Here is a 16,456-nt window from a genome sequence, read left to right on the forward strand (position 1 = left end):
ATTATAAATGTCTGTGAATCACCATGCAATTGCGGGTGGATTGAACTCAGGAACTCTGGAACAGCTGCCAGTATTCTGAACCTCTGAGCCATCTCTCCAGCCCCTGGGGCTTTTCTCTTTAAGGCAAAGTTTTACAGTGTATTGGCAATACTTTCTGAAACACAAGGCTCAACTTAATTTTAAAGTTTTCTTTTTTTTAAATCTCTCTTAAAGATTTATTTATTTATTGTTACAACAGTGTTCTGTCCTCATGTATACCTGCTGCATGCCAGAAGAGGGCACCAGATCTCATTACTGATGGTTGTGAGCCACCGTGTGGTTGCTGGGAATTGAACTCAGGACCTTTGAAGAGCAACCAGTGCTCTTAACCTGAGTCATCTCTCCAGCCCGCACATTTTCTTTTTAAAGAGTTCTTTCATGCCTTTGACTGGTTTCCTTCTGAAGACAATGTTGAAAGAACTGTCAAATAGTTCGAATTACAAGCAATTTAGTACTTGGGGTAGTATTTCCAAAATATAGTCTCACTGTCTAGGATTAAAGGTCTGCACCACTATGCCCAACCCTCATTTTTCTTTTATTTTGGTTAAGGGACACACAGTAAAAGTGTAGTCTCGTTGGCATAGTCAATATTTTAATTCTAATTTGACAGCATAGCACAAAAATACTCCCCAATATCCCCAAAGTTTAAATGTGCTCTACTGACACAGTAGGCTAACATCAACACAAATTACTTAATGATCTAAGGATAAGTGTTTCATATCTAAATGCTACTACTTCAAATCACACCATCACAATTACCAGTATCAATGATTAAAAGAAAAAAAATTGGGCCCAGGAAGGTGATTCGTGGATGAAAGCACAAGCATTAGGACCAGAGTTCAGATCCCCAGTAGCCATGTAAAAGTTGGGCAGGTACGATGGACACTTGCAATCTGAATACGTGGGAGGCAGACAAGACACACCTAGAGCAAGTTTGCTACCTCGTTAGAACAGCCAGATCTCTAGGTTCAGGGAGAGATCTCACCTCAACAAGAAATTTAGAGTTTAACTGAGGAAGACACTCTGTTAACTCTGGACAGCACTGTCCCTAAACACATGCATGTATACTACCACTTGGGGGAAAAGAAGAGAATCACATTTATTTTTGACAAATAAAAAAGACCTGTGTGAAAAGCAAAATATAGTCAAGATAGAACAAAATCTCTTTGGTTCAAGAAACAGCAAGTTTGACTTGTTTCCTTGTCCCCAAAGACATTAAAAAATGTTTACTGCTGGCACATAAAGGCTGATTACGAGCTCTTCTCTTCACGGGATTTTAGCCAGTCTATTCAGAGTGTTGCCACACAAGCTCTTTCTCTATGGACAACATACTTACTTCATATACTTATTTATTAAAATATATTTTCCTTTCCAAATCAAATCAAAACGGTTTCATTTCATCAACAAAGCTTTTGCGCTGAAGTTATAGTTCTGTCCACAGCATGTCCCTCAAGGAAAACTCACCTGTGTGACTAGTGGCTGTAGAAGGGCTGCAGACCCTTTGCCTACACAACGAACAGCGAAGCGCAGGCACCTGCAACAACGTTCTACAATCCGATTGTCAGCTCGGTGTTTATTTAGAGTCTCAGACAAAACTGGCCAAATCTGAATCAAAAGTTAAAATATGAGAAAGAAAGCATAGCAACTAATAGCTGAGAAAATAATCCTAAATTGGTAATATCTGATTTGTTTTAAACTAAGTAATTATTATTAGCCTTACACCATAGCCCAGATTGGCCTTCAGCTTACTATGTGGCCCAGGCTAGCTTCAAAACTATGCCAATCTTCCTGCATCAGCCACCCGAGTTACTGGGACTACTGCATACATTATTACACCTGTCTGATTTGGATTGGATTTTCTTTATAGTAGTACACACGACCTGATTCAGTCAGTATGTATACAGACGTGCACAGGTTCACATATTACATATTACTAAAACTCAATTTGCTTCTTGAGAGAAAAACAGTGACTCGTTAGAACAAGACCACCAACTCTATAAAAATCAGATACACATGTTCCTAAATTTCAGAATTCCTCAGTGAGAATAAAAAAGAATTACAGAGGAAAAAAATATTTAAAGGTAGTTTTAGGAAAGCAGAAAACACACAAAAGAACTGGGGATATAAAAAGTTATCTGCTACCCTGAAAAATTAAGGATATCTAGTATTTATATAACCTCCAAAGTTTGCAATACACTTTTAGAAACCATGACTTTGGCTGTAGAGATGATTCATCAGTAAAGGCACTTGCCACCAAAACTTATGACCTGAATTAAATCCCTGGGCAACACAGAGTACAAAGAGAGAACCAACTCCTGCAGGTTGTGCTCTGACCTATGTGCCATGCGAGTGCATGTGCACAAATACACAACTTATAAAATAAACAAGAAACTAACAAACAAAAACCCCATATCTCTTGATCCTCATATTATTCTGAGTGGACAAAGTACAAGGGAGTATTATACTAAGGGAAAGCTAATGTCACTTACTTTGTCATAATATTAGGCTAGGACTGATTAAGCCCCTTAGCAATCAGTTAATCTTAGAATTTCTACCTCTTTGAATTTTCAATGCGTTTCCCAACTATTTTATTATCATCAAGTCTAAACCTAAAATCAAACCATGCCAACAAATTAAATCTCACTATGAACATGTGAAAGACAGTGTCTCCTCAACACAACTCCTCAAAGGGGGGGAAAAAAGCATCCATTAGTACTTACTTCCTGTATGACTTTTTGGCACGGATGAGTCTGTCCGTTTTCTACAATAGGATTGGTGTGCCTGGGAAAAGATAAGAGCCCCAAACAGTGAGAGATAAATCTAACTAAGGACCCAGACCTCGCTCTGCTCATAAAATCAGATGGTAGAGTCACTTACTTACACCAACACAGTTTTCTTCTAGCCCATTTCAAGTAAAACAAACATACTTTAAGCCACCTCCCATATGCAAACATCAAACTGCCACTAAGGCAGGTCTACTACATCAAGGAAATTTCATGAGACTCTGGTTATATGGGCTGCAGGGAAGGCTCTATTACTTTATTATTTCTCCTTATAAACCTAAATGTGTTTATTTCCAAATTAATCAAAATACATACAACCTACCCTGAGCATTAGAACACAGAAAGTTCAGTCAGGTGTCATGATTCACACCTTTGGTCCCAGCACTTGGGAGACAGAGGTAGGCAGATCTCTGAGTTCAAGGCCAGCCTGGTCTACAGAGTGAGTTCCAGGACAGCCAGGGCTATATAAAGAAACTCTGCCTTGGTGAAGGGGGGGGGGAGGAGCTATTGTTAGCAGGCCCTCACAGTTATTGAAGGGAAAGTGTTGCATCAAGTCACTCGACAGTAATAGCTAATAAGCAAAAACAATGCCTGGCATTGTTCTAAGCAACTATGCAACTATTACTCTGATATTCTAGTTGCCCATGAGTCTAATGAACTTATAAGCTATACAATTCAGGCAGGATCAAGTTTTGGTCACCATTACTCAAATGTCTTTTTAATCATGGCTCCTCTTGAACGAAAAGGACTTATTTCATCCAGCATTGAAGAGACTCTTAATTTTGTATATATGATATATACCAATGATCCCAAAGAGTACTGTCTCTGTAACAGCAGGAAGAAACAACAGTATCACTTAAGAACTTATGAGAAATGTCAACTGTTTACATCTTACTAAAGATCCAATGAATCAAGATACCTTGGTGGACGGGACCTAACAAACTGTTCTGAAAGAGTTTCGAGGTGATTCTGGTACACACTAAAGCTTGAGAACCACCAAAATAATGACAAAGCGATGGTGATGATGATGGTGGTGGTGTAGCTGATCTATGTGTGTGTGTGTGTGTGTATGTAGCAAGGTAGGGTCAGAGACAGGATCTTCTTATGTAGCCTAGGCTGGCCTCAGCTTGCTGTGTGCATTGTAAGCATGACCTTCAACTTCTTATCTCCCAGCCTCCACCTCCCTAGAACTGGGATTACAGGTTTGTATCATCACTATGGGCTTGCTCATTTTGGTGTTTCATTTGTGCTTTTATTTTAACTCTAGAGGAGACCAGACCTCCCTTCTTACCTAAATATTACTGCCAGGCGATCTAAGAACACAGTGGGATCTGAAGATATGCCATTGCTGGGCTCCTGAGACAACAGCTGAAGAAAAAGACATTAACACACATAGACCTTTAGTGAATACTGCAGTAGACATTCTTTGCCTCAACTTCTGCTTATCTCTTTAAAAAGAGCTGAAAAACTACTCAAACTTTTCTTATTTGCAAACTACTTTCCTCCATCTTGTTGTGTCCTGGATTAGACTGCATATTAGTGTATTTACTATGTAATCACTTGAGAGGATAAAATATCATTTGATTTTTTTCTCTATTAATTTATGATTAAGATGTCTATAATAGAAATTGCACATTGTTATTTTATACTTAATATATATAACATTTATATTTAGTTAAAAAATATTTAAGTTTGAGTAAATATGTGTGTATACTGTGTATAAGCCTGGTGCCCAAGAAGGCCAGAAGGGGGTGCTAAGAACTGAACCCAGGTCTTCTATTAGAACACCAAGTGCTCTTAACTTCTGAGCTATCTCTCCAGTTCTTATATGCAGCTTTTAAAAAAACATTTGCCAGGCAGTGGTGGCACGCGCCTTTAATCCCAGCACTCAGGAGGCAGGAGGCAGGGGCAGGCAGATCTCTGTGAGTTTGAGGCGAGCCTGGACTACAAGAGCTAGTTCCAAGACAGGGGCCGAAGTTACAGAGAAACCCTGTCTCAAAAAACAAACTTAAGTTTGGGGTGGGGAGAGTGTCAAGTGGAGGTCCAGAACAAGAAGTTAGAATCAGTTCTCTGCTTCTACCGTGTGGGTCCTAGGGATCAAATTTAGATCCTCAAGCTTGGTGGCTAGCACCCTGACCCACTGAACCCTCTTCCTAGGTCACTTTTGTTTTAAGTTTTAGACAAAGTCGTCCTATGTATATGTAGCCCAGGTTAGCTTCTGCCTCGGTACTTGACTACTGGGATTATAGGCATGTGTCACCATACCCAACTTATATTTAGTTTTATATGAGATAAAGTGTTAAGATTATTACTTCTTTAAAGATGTTTTAAAAGCAAACAGTCTCCCATTCTCTTTCCTAAAATTCCTTAAATACTGCTAGCAGTATAGATCATTACAGATGAACTTCAGGACCATTATAGCAAGTTCTAAAACTTCCATTAGTAAGTCTATCATTATTGCACTAGAAATACAACTGGAGAAGAGCTGACAGCTTTAAAGTGTTCTTCAACAATATATGGTAGACTAGAGATTTTCTGTTCCTCAAACAGTCTCACTACATAGCTGAGGCTGGCCTTGAACTCAGGATCCTCTCGTCTCAATCTTCCCTACCCAGAGTTGGAATTAAAAGTGTGTGCCAATACTCCTGGTTTCTAGGTTTCTAGAATATGGTTGCTTTTACTTCCTGGACCTGGTTTTCACACTGGACCTTCTAAACTGTTATCACCAATATTGAGAATATACTGTCTCCCACCCACAAAGGGGTTCTCTGTGTATTTGTTGGGACAACAAAGGGTTGTCCTGGAATTTGCTCAGTAAACCAGGTTGGCATTGAACTCAAAGAACCACCTGTCTCTACCTCCTGAGTGCTGGGATTAAAGGCATGAGTCACCATCACCCTGAGAATCTACTAATTTTTAAATAATCATGTGACACACAAACAATGTTTTGGTCAATGAGAGACCACGTGTATAAAGTCACTTTACAAGATTATAATGGATCTGAAAACTTAACACTGATTTCCCAGCTACTCAAGCAGCAGTGTGCAATGTTTACTCCTATATTTATGATGCTTACTATACTATTACTGCTACTTTGGCTTTGTTGGTTTGTTGGTTTGTTTGTTTGTTTGAAGAGTGTGTCACTATTTAGTCTGGGATGCCTGAAATTCACTACATGGCCCAGCTAGTCTCAAAGTCCTGATCTTATTGAATCGGCTTCTCAAGTGCAAGGGATACTATGTCTGGTCTTACCATTATTTTAAAGTGTACACATACTCAGGAAAAAGAAATTGCTATGGTAGCAGCAGCCCTTATATGCCCAGTGTTTGCTATATTTCTTGACTTGCATCAAGAAGTCATTTTAAATGACTGATCTTCTGGGTTTGTTTAATAGTCAAATGTTTAAATACCTACAAAATGCCTAACAATGCTTTTCTCAGACTGTTTCCTTGATGTAAATTAATGTCCAACTGCATATTTTCTAGGATGCAAATATAATTACTAATTTTAATGAATTTTAGTTAATTATCTTGCCTTTAAAACATATGGTAACTAACTTGTAAACAGGAATTGTACTTTCTATTTCTGAACATATGTAAGTATCTATTTGTTTAATTCCTTATTTGGGCTCACCTTTTTCAGTGCCATAACCTGAACAGAACACAGCTCACTAAGACATTCAGTAATCTTATCCAAAGGGAGTCTTGCTAAGACAAGAGCTGTTCCTGAAAAACAAACATGACTCAAATGAAGAGCATAAAGGCTGAATTGAGGTAATTAAATTAGTTGATCTACATTACAAAGATAAACAGAATTCTTTTTAAAAGATCAGTACTGTTTTTAAAATTAAAGCTTTCTTGTGTGTTTGTTTAGAAGAATTCAGACTGATTTTCACATTGATATAACACATCATTCATTTCTTGTTAGCAGCAAACATGGATGTGTTGTCTCTACCCCAAATCTATAACTACACTATACATACTGCAAAGCAGTATGAATTAATTTGATAGGCTTAAGTTTTGCTAAGAAAAGAATGTATGAACACATACTGAAAATTTCCCCTGAACAGAAAATCAACTTTTGCCATCACTAAGAACATTATAACTAAAAAACATCAAAAAAAAATTTAGATACCCCAAGTAAGAGTTGAGAGGAGACTGTTACTAACCTTTTAGCAAACCCACAGCAGCTTCGGGAGACAACATGAAAGAATCAAGGGAGTGGGCAATTTCTAGGAGTCCATTAAAGTGCTGAGCCATATGATCCCGACAAACTGAACAAATGTTATGAATGGCTTTGGCTGCAGCAGAAGCCAGAGGCTTTTCACACAGGCCTTTCATCAAATAGCCCAATACAGGGTCTAAGAAATAAAAGCCAAATACAGATTATACATCATAATCAAGAAAAGTTGTTGCAACAAAGGTTGGTATATTTTTCAAAAGTAACCCATAAATGAAATATAAGTTACCCTTAATCGAAAAAAAAAAATTCAGCAGGTGGTGACACACACCTTTAATCCTAGCACTTGGGAGGCAGAGGCAGGCTGATCTCTGTGAGTGTGAAGCCAGTCTGGAATATGTAACGAATTCCAGACCAGCCAGGGCTACATAGCTCATGAGATCTTGTCTCAAAAAAATCAACAAGGGGGGGCTGGGGAGATGGCTCAGTGGTTAAGAGCACTGACTGCTCTTCCAGAGGACCCGGGTTCAATTCCCAGTCACCACGTGGCAGCTCACAACTGTCTGTAATTCTACTTCCAGGATTCCAGGAGACCCAACACTCATGGCAAAACACCAACGTACATAAAAAATAAATATTTAAAAAAAATCAACAAGGGGCTGGAGATATGCCTAAGTAGTTAAGAGCACTGGCTGCTCTTCCTGAGGACCCAGGTTCAATTCCCAGACAGCTGTAGAACTGTTCAGTTCAAGGGTATCCAATAACCTCACATAGACAAACATAGAAGCAAAATATCAATGCAAATAAAATAAAAGTGTTAAAAGAACCAATAAAACAAAACAACCCACAGATCTGGAGGTGATCTCACTGATGCTGTGTCAGGAAGTCCTGAGTTCTATTCACTTCAGCTTTCAATTTTTCTTCATTGTAGTTAACTGTTCCTTCGAACCCCACAGAATCAGGCAGCAGTTTGAAAACCACTGACTGTGAGCCCAAGGGATGGCTTAGCCATTAGGAGTGTGCACTACTCTTCAAGACCTCAGTTCAGTTTCAGACACCTAGAGTGGCTTACAACTGCCTGTAACTCCAGCTCCAGACGGATCTGATGCCTCTGACCTCCAGACACCTGCACTCCTATGCACACATCCCCACTGTTGCATATACTTTAAAAGAACAACATTTAAATACAACTGTGTATGTGTGCACATGTGTATGAATGTTCACACGTAGCTCCACAGTTGGTGTTAGGTGTTCCTCTATCACTCTCTACTTCATTGATAGAGGCAGGGGCTTGCTGACTGCTGTACTAGCCAGCCTGCCCTGGACACCGTCTCTGTCTCACTAATGCTGGGATTTGTGTAGCCCATTTTACCTGTCCAGTTTCTAAGTGGGCTGAAGGGACCTAGACTCCTGTCCTCAAGCTTGCAGGGCAAGTGCTTTATTCACTAAACCATGTCCCAGATCCCATCGGTAGCACTTCTAAATGAAATAATTGACTACTATGACTTTACTTTACCAAATGTGACTGCTCCAACAACCTTACTGCAAAAGTTATTTCTAGAGTTAATGCTACTCTTCTTATTCCTTTCTTTATAAAATCAGATTTTTTTAAAAGAAAGGAAATATTAAATGTGCTATATGATAAGATCATTTTTATGGTTACCATGAAAAAACAAACAAAACTTAAAGGAATCAAAAGGATACTGTGTCAAAAACCAATTAAAAGAGTTATCTTGAAGTGAGAATGTGGCTCAGTGGTATAATGCTTAGCTAGTATAAATGCCGCCCTGGAATTGATCCTCAGTACTATAAAACTAATTTCTAACACAATCTACCATAGTCTATCCTCTTCCCCAAAGGCCCCAAGACCATTTAGTTAAGATACTCAGAAGATAAAGAACTGGAAATAATAGCCCAAACAACTCCAACATTGTAGGCTTTGACTCTCAAATGACATCAGCAGTTGATTATTTTCAATACAGCAATTTGTTTACTGCTGATGTACAAATCTGAATGAAATACTGCAAGCAGGTATTGACTGAACTTTGCTGATTATTGGACACGACAAACAATGACCCCAGTTTTCTTCCTGGTAGAAGGGTGCACACACCATAGGAATTTTGAAAATATTATGGAATGGCATGCTCCGCTTGCTAAGTAGCTTGGTAATAACTGAGCACACCTATCATAGGATCCACACACAAAAGTGAGAAAAAGAAACATGTACTTATTTTGGTCTGTGTGTGTGTTTGTGTGGATTTTCAAAGCAGGGTTTCTCTGTGTAACAGCCTTGGCTGTCCTGGAACTCTCTCTGTAGATCAGGCTGGCCTTGAACTCAGAGCCCTGCTTGCTTGCCACTGCCTCCCAAATGCTGAGATTAGTGTTCACCACCACACTTAGCTACTGGTTTACTTTTGTGGCAAGTATTTTAGTCATTAAAATCAGATTATTTGCAAACATTCACAAAGTTGGGAATACAAAATTCTCAGAATGAATCGTTTTTAAATATCAGGAATTTGATTACATATTTCTTTGAACAATTCCCCCCCCCCATCTCAGTGCATTCATTTGCAAAATAAGGGTGTTGGGATAAATGATTCCAACTTTAACTCCAACTCTCAAGATTCATTTTATTTTATTTTTTAGGTTTTTCAAGACAGGGTTCAGCATAAGGTTTTGTTTTTGTTTTGAGACAGGCTTTGGAGCCTGTTCTGGAACTAGCTCTTTTTATGTACACAGTATTCTCAGCATTCTGTCTGCATGTATGCCTGCAGGCCAGAAGAGGGCACCAGATTTGATTACAGATGGAAATTGAACTCAGGGCCTCTGGAAGAACAGGCAGAGCCATCTTGCCATCCCTGGAACTAGCTCTTGTAGACCTTTTGAACTCACAGAGATCAGCCTGTCTGTGCCTCCCGAGTGCTGGAATGAAGGCGTGCACCATCATTGCCCGGCTCATTTTAATTTATTTTTATTTTGAATTTAGTTTAGATTAAAAAAAAAACCTACTTATGGGGCTGGAGAGATGGCTCAGTGGTTAAGAGCACTGCCTGCTCTTCCAGAGGCCCTGAGTTCAATTCCCAGCACTCACATGGTGGCTCGCAACCATCTGTAATGAGGTCTGGTGCCCTCTTCTGGACTGCAAGCCAGATAGAACACTGTATACATAATAAATAAATCTTTAAAAAAAATCTTCTTAACAGATAAAACCCCTTTCTTTCCTTTAGTTGGTGTTAGAAGGACAGTCTGATTAGCTCACACATGTCCCAAAGACTATCAGAGACAGAAATGTCTGTGCTTATTAAGAAAAGTATGAAGTAATCCAACCCTCTGAAAGTCTAACAAATTCCAACTAAGCAACTTAACTTAAGCACTCTCATAGTGCTTACTCTATGAGAAGAAAGTAAGTAAACAAGTGCAAAAGAAAAGAGACAGTTCAAGTGATGGCAGCAGAGGCAGAACTCACACTCACCCAGGAACTGAGGGTTTCGGTCAACCACTTCACTCATTTCACCAACCAGCTCAATGCTGGTGTACCGCACAGCCATATGGACAGTCTCTGGGAGACGGACAACTCCCTCTAGTACCTCCACAAGTGTAGGATTGTTCTCCCTGAGGATAGAAAGCAAGTACTTACAGTTATTGTCTATGGGGGCACTATTCTGGCCAAGCAACAGGCAGCAGTGAAACTTCACATTGTAAAGTGAAGACACCAAGTAAATAATAACTATTCAAATAAAAGTGCAGAACATTTTCAAACAAGGACTTTGGTTTCTTGCTTTCTCGAGGTGCTAAGAATGTGCTACCACTGAGGCACATTCTCCAGTCCTGAACATTTCCTAATACTTCAAAAAGTGACAAAAGATAGAAATTAAAGATAACAATATTCCAGAAGAAGTGCACTGCTCCTTCTGAATGACATGAAATTATCTAGATAGAAGCTATAAAGGAATTTGCAATTGGAAAGGCAGCTATCAGCTGATGGTGACAGTCATCTTTTAAAGAACCTAGTTCATTTAGTCCCCTATCTGCAGCACCTAGAACAGTGCCTGGCACATAGTGGGCACTCAGGAATACTGGTTACTACTTAAATGAATGAATGAACAACAATCATAGGCCACTTCTATTAGCTGTTATCCTCCAAAAGATTTCTCATGGCTGGATACTGGAAACTTTGAAAAGAAAGTACAGGTGGACCAGTTCACTAAGTGAAAGAATCCAAGAAAACAGGCTGCAGGGGCCATTAGGATGCTTTGATTTGGAACACGAGGGGAAATTTAAATCAATCAATCACTTTCCAACAGTTCTGTGAATTTACCACCCTCATCCTCCTACTAAACTGGATTTAAAACACAGAATGGAAGATGTTCCCAGTTACAATTTAATCCAGAAATGAAGATGTTTAAAATGAAGGTATCTAGGATTATAGCATGAATATCACCTTCCAATTACTAGGCTTATCACATCCTTTAAATGGACTAAAAAAAAAAAAAAAACGAAACGAAACGAAAAACTGTAATCACATGTTGGCTTGAAGAGAAGATAAACAAGTAATTATTCTCTCACTGATACTTTAGACTGGACACTCTACCAGTTAAGGGAGACTACCTATCCTTTTCCAAATCAATACCTATTGGGTATAATAAGGATTTAAGTAACCCTCAGACCATCAGAGAAGGCTCTAAAAGACACCAAATGGTTTAAGAGCAAATGCTATAGTAAGCAATTAAGAAGCAGAACTTCTATTAGAAAAAAGAAAAATAGGCCTAATCATTTCCTTAAGCATTTCTTAGGTTGAAAACATATCGACGAGCTCGCAGACGAGGCCCAGAAAGGCAGCTAAGAGAAGCACTGCGCCTTTAACAGGCGCCCCTCGATCTGCCTCGGCCGCCTTCCAATCAGTCCTAATAGAGCCAGAGTGTAAGTGCTGATCAAAGTCCCACGTAACTGGACAAAATTATTATATCAGTGTATAAACTCAGGACACAAGCAAACTCTGCTTAAGAACCCTTCCATAAATTTAATTTTCATGCTAAGTAATTAGCAATTGCAACTCAAATTCAAATAATTTAAAATTTTCAATGGCAATAGCAAAAGTAACAACTGTCCTTTAGATTACCTATTCTAAGTAAAATGGTACCAATGCTCTGCCTCTGACACCCATAGATTCCCTAAGACTGAGAAAGAACAATGTAATTAAACAGCTTACCTAAGATCACAAAAACAGGAGACCCAAATTAATGCCTATCCCATTGTTTTTAAGGAAATACCAAACAATGTAACACTCTAACAAACAAACTCCTTGACACATTATCACAAAGGAGCCACTGAAGGGGAAAAAAAAAAAATCAGCATTCTATCCCTAGGATCAATAGTAAAATAAGTTTAACTCTAGGAAATATATTAAAATATGGCATCAGCAATGCAGGTCATCCCGCACTAGATTAAAGCTGTAAGACTAGACAGCAGCATAGAAGTTGTAAGACTTTCCAATAATATACCATACAGAAACATGGTGTAAATCTCCTTTCTTTTGATATTTAAGAGTTCCCAGCAAAAGACTTATTAGACACTCACGGATCAACACTCTTTGCTATAGCAGCCATGATAAAGAGAACCGCTTCTGTCACCTCCCAGGGTGGGTTGCCTTCTTTCAGAGTAGAATACAACTAGAGAAGAAGAGGTGGATTATGGAGCCATTAAAAGAAAACAGAATTCCAAACACAAACAAAACAAAAAATGTTAGTTCAAAGAAATCCGGCTCTTTTTTTTTAAACCCAATTATTCTCAGAGCCGCCCAAGAACAGTACTTCCATATTCAGATCCTCACTGTTTAAAAGAAACTACAATTTTAGTGCCTAAAATAAACAAATTTAGAACCCCAAGAGTTTCCAGAAAAATGAGTATCATGGGGAAAATGTTAAACATTAATCAGTGTCTGGTGGTCTAGACAGCACATCAATAGGTAAACGTTCTTAAAGCACATTCTGCATGTGCATCTGCTTTATACTTTAGTTACTGGCTGCACCAACAGTAGTACAAGGTAAAGTGCTGGAAGGAAACTGCTCAGAAGGCTCTATACAATAGCATATCCAAGCACTTATTTTTTTTTTCTTTTGGTTTTTAAAGCAGGGTTTCTTTGTGGCAGTGTTGGAACTTGCTCTGTAGACCAGGCTGGTCTCTAACTCAGAGATCTACCTGCCTCTGCCTTTTGAGTGCTGGGATTAAAGGTGTGTGCCACCATCATCTGTCAAAAAAAACCACATCTTTTTAAGAAGGCAAGCCTACCAGAATACTTAGTGATGTTCTGGTTCTTAATTTACCAGATCATATATATGTATGGAACATGACTTGCTATTAGGCCAAGTAAAATGTTTACATTCAAAAATAAATAAACAAATCAAATTTCTACAGTCAAAAGAGACACTACCAAGGAAAGCAAAACAAAACAAAAAACCTCTTTCCTTTCATTTTTGCCAAAGAAAGTTTTCTGTACCTGGTGCTCCACAGAACATATCTTGGCAACACTGATAATTTATATAATTTTTAAGCTTAAATCAAAGACAAGAGCCAGTGAGAAGAGTTGAAATCTGAGTATAGGTCATCTGCCCACTAAATCTGCTTCCTAAGAATCTCCAAATCTGTATAGTAGATTCAAAATAATGCTTTGTAATGAAAAGTTGTAATTTACTGAACATTTCCTGGGCAAAATTATATAAAAGTTTAATATACAAAATGGGTGTCAAGCCCTCCTCTCCTCATTTTTTTTTCCTTTGTTGTTGTTAGTTTGGTATTGCTATAACACAGCATCCAAACTGTCACATCAGGGCTCATTAAAGTATGATCCAGCAATACTAACAACACTTGAAACTATCCTATTAAGTGATGTGGAATGATGATAATGATTGCAATCTTACACGGTAAAATGTCACTCAATGATCGCCAGGAAACACAGGACTATGACTTCTTCTACTCAAGTCTATCTACCTCTGGGATAAAGCTGCACAAGAATCTAAATAACTGTGGACCAAGAAAATATGACATAACTATTTAAATAGTTGTTAGGATTAAAGCAGGAAAACCTGCCCTTTTTCCCAGTGGGGTTCAAATCCCTGTAAGTTTCCTGGAGACTTCCATATTTATCAGCTGTACACTGGGAATGGCTCTCATTAGTAAGAATAACAGAGGAAATCATAACTGAATTTATCTATCCACTACAACCGGTTTATCAGACCCTAAATGAACATTGCTACTATATGCCAGGCAATGTGCTAGGCACCTACATTATCTACTATCTCATTTGGCCACCAAGCTTGGGGGAGGGGGGAGATGGAACATTTACAGAAGATATAGAAGCAAGATAAAAACACAATCAATGCAATCAGTAAAACTGACTCAAGAATCTCCAAATGGACTTACCTGGGCAAAACATTCCATAGATCCAATCAAGAAAATCAGGTCCTTTACCAAGTCCGACACTCTCATTCGAAACTCCCCAAAGTCATCAGTCTCTTCAGGAACTCCCTCCTGAAATTCAAAGCCACGTATCATCTGTTTAAAACTCACTGGCTCATCATGCACAAAACTCAAGTCCAAATGGATCAGAGACCTCAACATAAAGGCAGACACACTAAACCTTATAGAAGAGAAAGTACACTATGGCACAGCAGACCACTTCCTAAATATAACCCCAGTAGCACAGACACTGAGAGAAACAATTCATAAATAGGACCTCCTAAAACTGAAAAGATTCTGTAAAGCAAAGGACACGGCCAACAAGACAAAACAACAGCCTACAGAATGGGAAAAGATCTTCACTAACCCCACATCAGACAGAGGTCTGATCTCCAAAATATACAAATCACTCAAAAAATTGGACAGCAAAAGAACACATAATCCAATAAAAAAAAAAAAATTGAGTACAGACCTAAACAGAGAACTCTCAACAGAGGAATCTAAAATGGCTGAAATATTCAACATCCTTAGTCAGAGAAATGCAAATCAAAACAGTTCTGAGATTCCATCTTACACCTGTAAGAATGGCCAAGATCAAAAACACTGATGACAACTTATGCTGGAGAGGTTGTGAGGAAAAGGGAACACTTCTACATTGCTGGTAGGAATGCAAGCTGATACAACCCCTTTGGATGTCAGTGTGGCGATTTCTCAGAAAATTAGGAAACAACCTTCCTCAAGACCCAGTAATACCACTTTTGGGTATATATCCAAAGGATGCTCAATCGTGCCACAAGGACATGTGCTCAACTATGTTCATAGCAGCTTTGTTTGTCATAGCCAGAACCTGGAAACAACCTTAATGCCCCTCGACTGAAGAATGGATAAGGAAAATGTGCTACATTTACACAATGGAGTACTACACAGCAGAAAAACATAACGACAGATTGAATTTTGCAGGAAAATGGATGGAGCTAGAAAACATTATTTTGAGTGAGGTAACCTAGACACAGAAGGACAATTATTACATGTATTCACTCATAGGTGGTTTTTAAACATAAAGCAAAGAAAATCAGCCTACAAACCACAATCCCAAAGAACTTAGACAACAATGAGGACACTAAGAGAGACTTACATAGATTTAATCTACATGGGAAGTAGAAAGTAGAAAAAGACAAGATCTCCTGAGTAAATTGGGGACCTTGGGGGAGGGTTGAAGGGAGGAGGAGAAAGGCAGGGAGGGGAGCAGAGAAAAACATAGAACTCAATAAAAATCAATTTAAAAAAAAAAAACACCTTATACATTCAAATGCCAATGAGCCAAAGTGCGAAATCACAACACTGTGTTACCAGAATAGAAGGTCTCCTCAAGAGCTAGGTATGCTTGAGTCAACACAGTTTATTCTCCACTTTACTATAAGAAACTCTTCTGTTTATGTATGTGACTATGTATGTACCTTTATTTCGTATTTTTAATTAAACATCTTGCTTGTTTACAAGAAAATCACGGGGTGAGAAGTGACTGGAAAGAAGCTGTACAAGGTGCCTATCAAGAGGTCAGCTCTTTATAATACTGAACAAATCTGAGGCTTTCTTTTTCAAAATATTAAACAAAACAAAAAACAACCATCATTACAATAACTTCACAAAGAAAAGTTTAGACTTTAAATCCTTTCTATCCCAGAGCTGGAGAGATGGTTCAGCAGTTAAGAGCACTGACTGCTCTTCCAGAGGTTGAGTTTCAAGCCCCAGCAACCACTATCTGTAATGAGATCTGGTGCCCTCTTTTGGCCTACAGGCAGGATACCGCGTAAGTAAGTAGGTAAATAAATAAATCTTTTTTTTATTTTAAATCCTTCCTATCCCAATGCATTTCTTCAAATAAATGAGTTATCAACTAATTTTGAGAGGTAAAAGGCGCCTTTGAAAACTTTGGGCTATGAACATCATAGAAACACCCTTTAGTACCACCAATAATTGCTCATCTAGTTCAGTCTCCT

At 38.6% G+C, this 16,456-nt stretch overlaps 1 protein-coding gene across 2 annotated transcripts in view; it reads right to left on the bottom strand.

Annotated features, from left to right (window-relative positions):
- The window catches only part of Tnpo3 (transportin 3), a 75,609-nt gene that overhangs the window by 19,454 nt on the left and 39,699 nt on the right, over window positions 1-16,456 (bottom strand). For both annotated transcript variants that reach the window (XM_048451052.3, XM_048451054.3), the window contains 8 exons: window positions 14,421-14,528; window positions 12,579-12,670; window positions 10,474-10,613; window positions 6,991-7,182; window positions 6,456-6,547; window positions 4,114-4,190; window positions 2,760-2,820; window positions 1,504-1,644 (listed from right to left, as the gene is read on the bottom strand). In XM_048451052.3, the coding sequence (XP_048307009.1) occupies window positions 1,504-1,644; window positions 2,760-2,820; window positions 4,114-4,190; window positions 6,456-6,547; window positions 6,991-7,182; window positions 10,474-10,613; window positions 12,579-12,670; window positions 14,421-14,528 (903 nt within the window). The remainder of the gene's footprint in view (window positions 1-1,503; window positions 1,645-2,759; window positions 2,821-4,113; window positions 4,191-6,455; window positions 6,548-6,990; window positions 7,183-10,473; window positions 10,614-12,578; window positions 12,671-14,420; window positions 14,529-16,456) is intronic.

Source organism: Myodes glareolus, chromosome 25 (assembly GCF_982192425.1).
Source record: "Myodes glareolus chromosome 25, mMyoGla1.1, whole genome shotgun sequence".
In the NCBI taxonomy this organism is placed as follows: Eukaryota; Metazoa; Chordata; class Mammalia; order Rodentia; family Cricetidae; genus Myodes; species Myodes glareolus.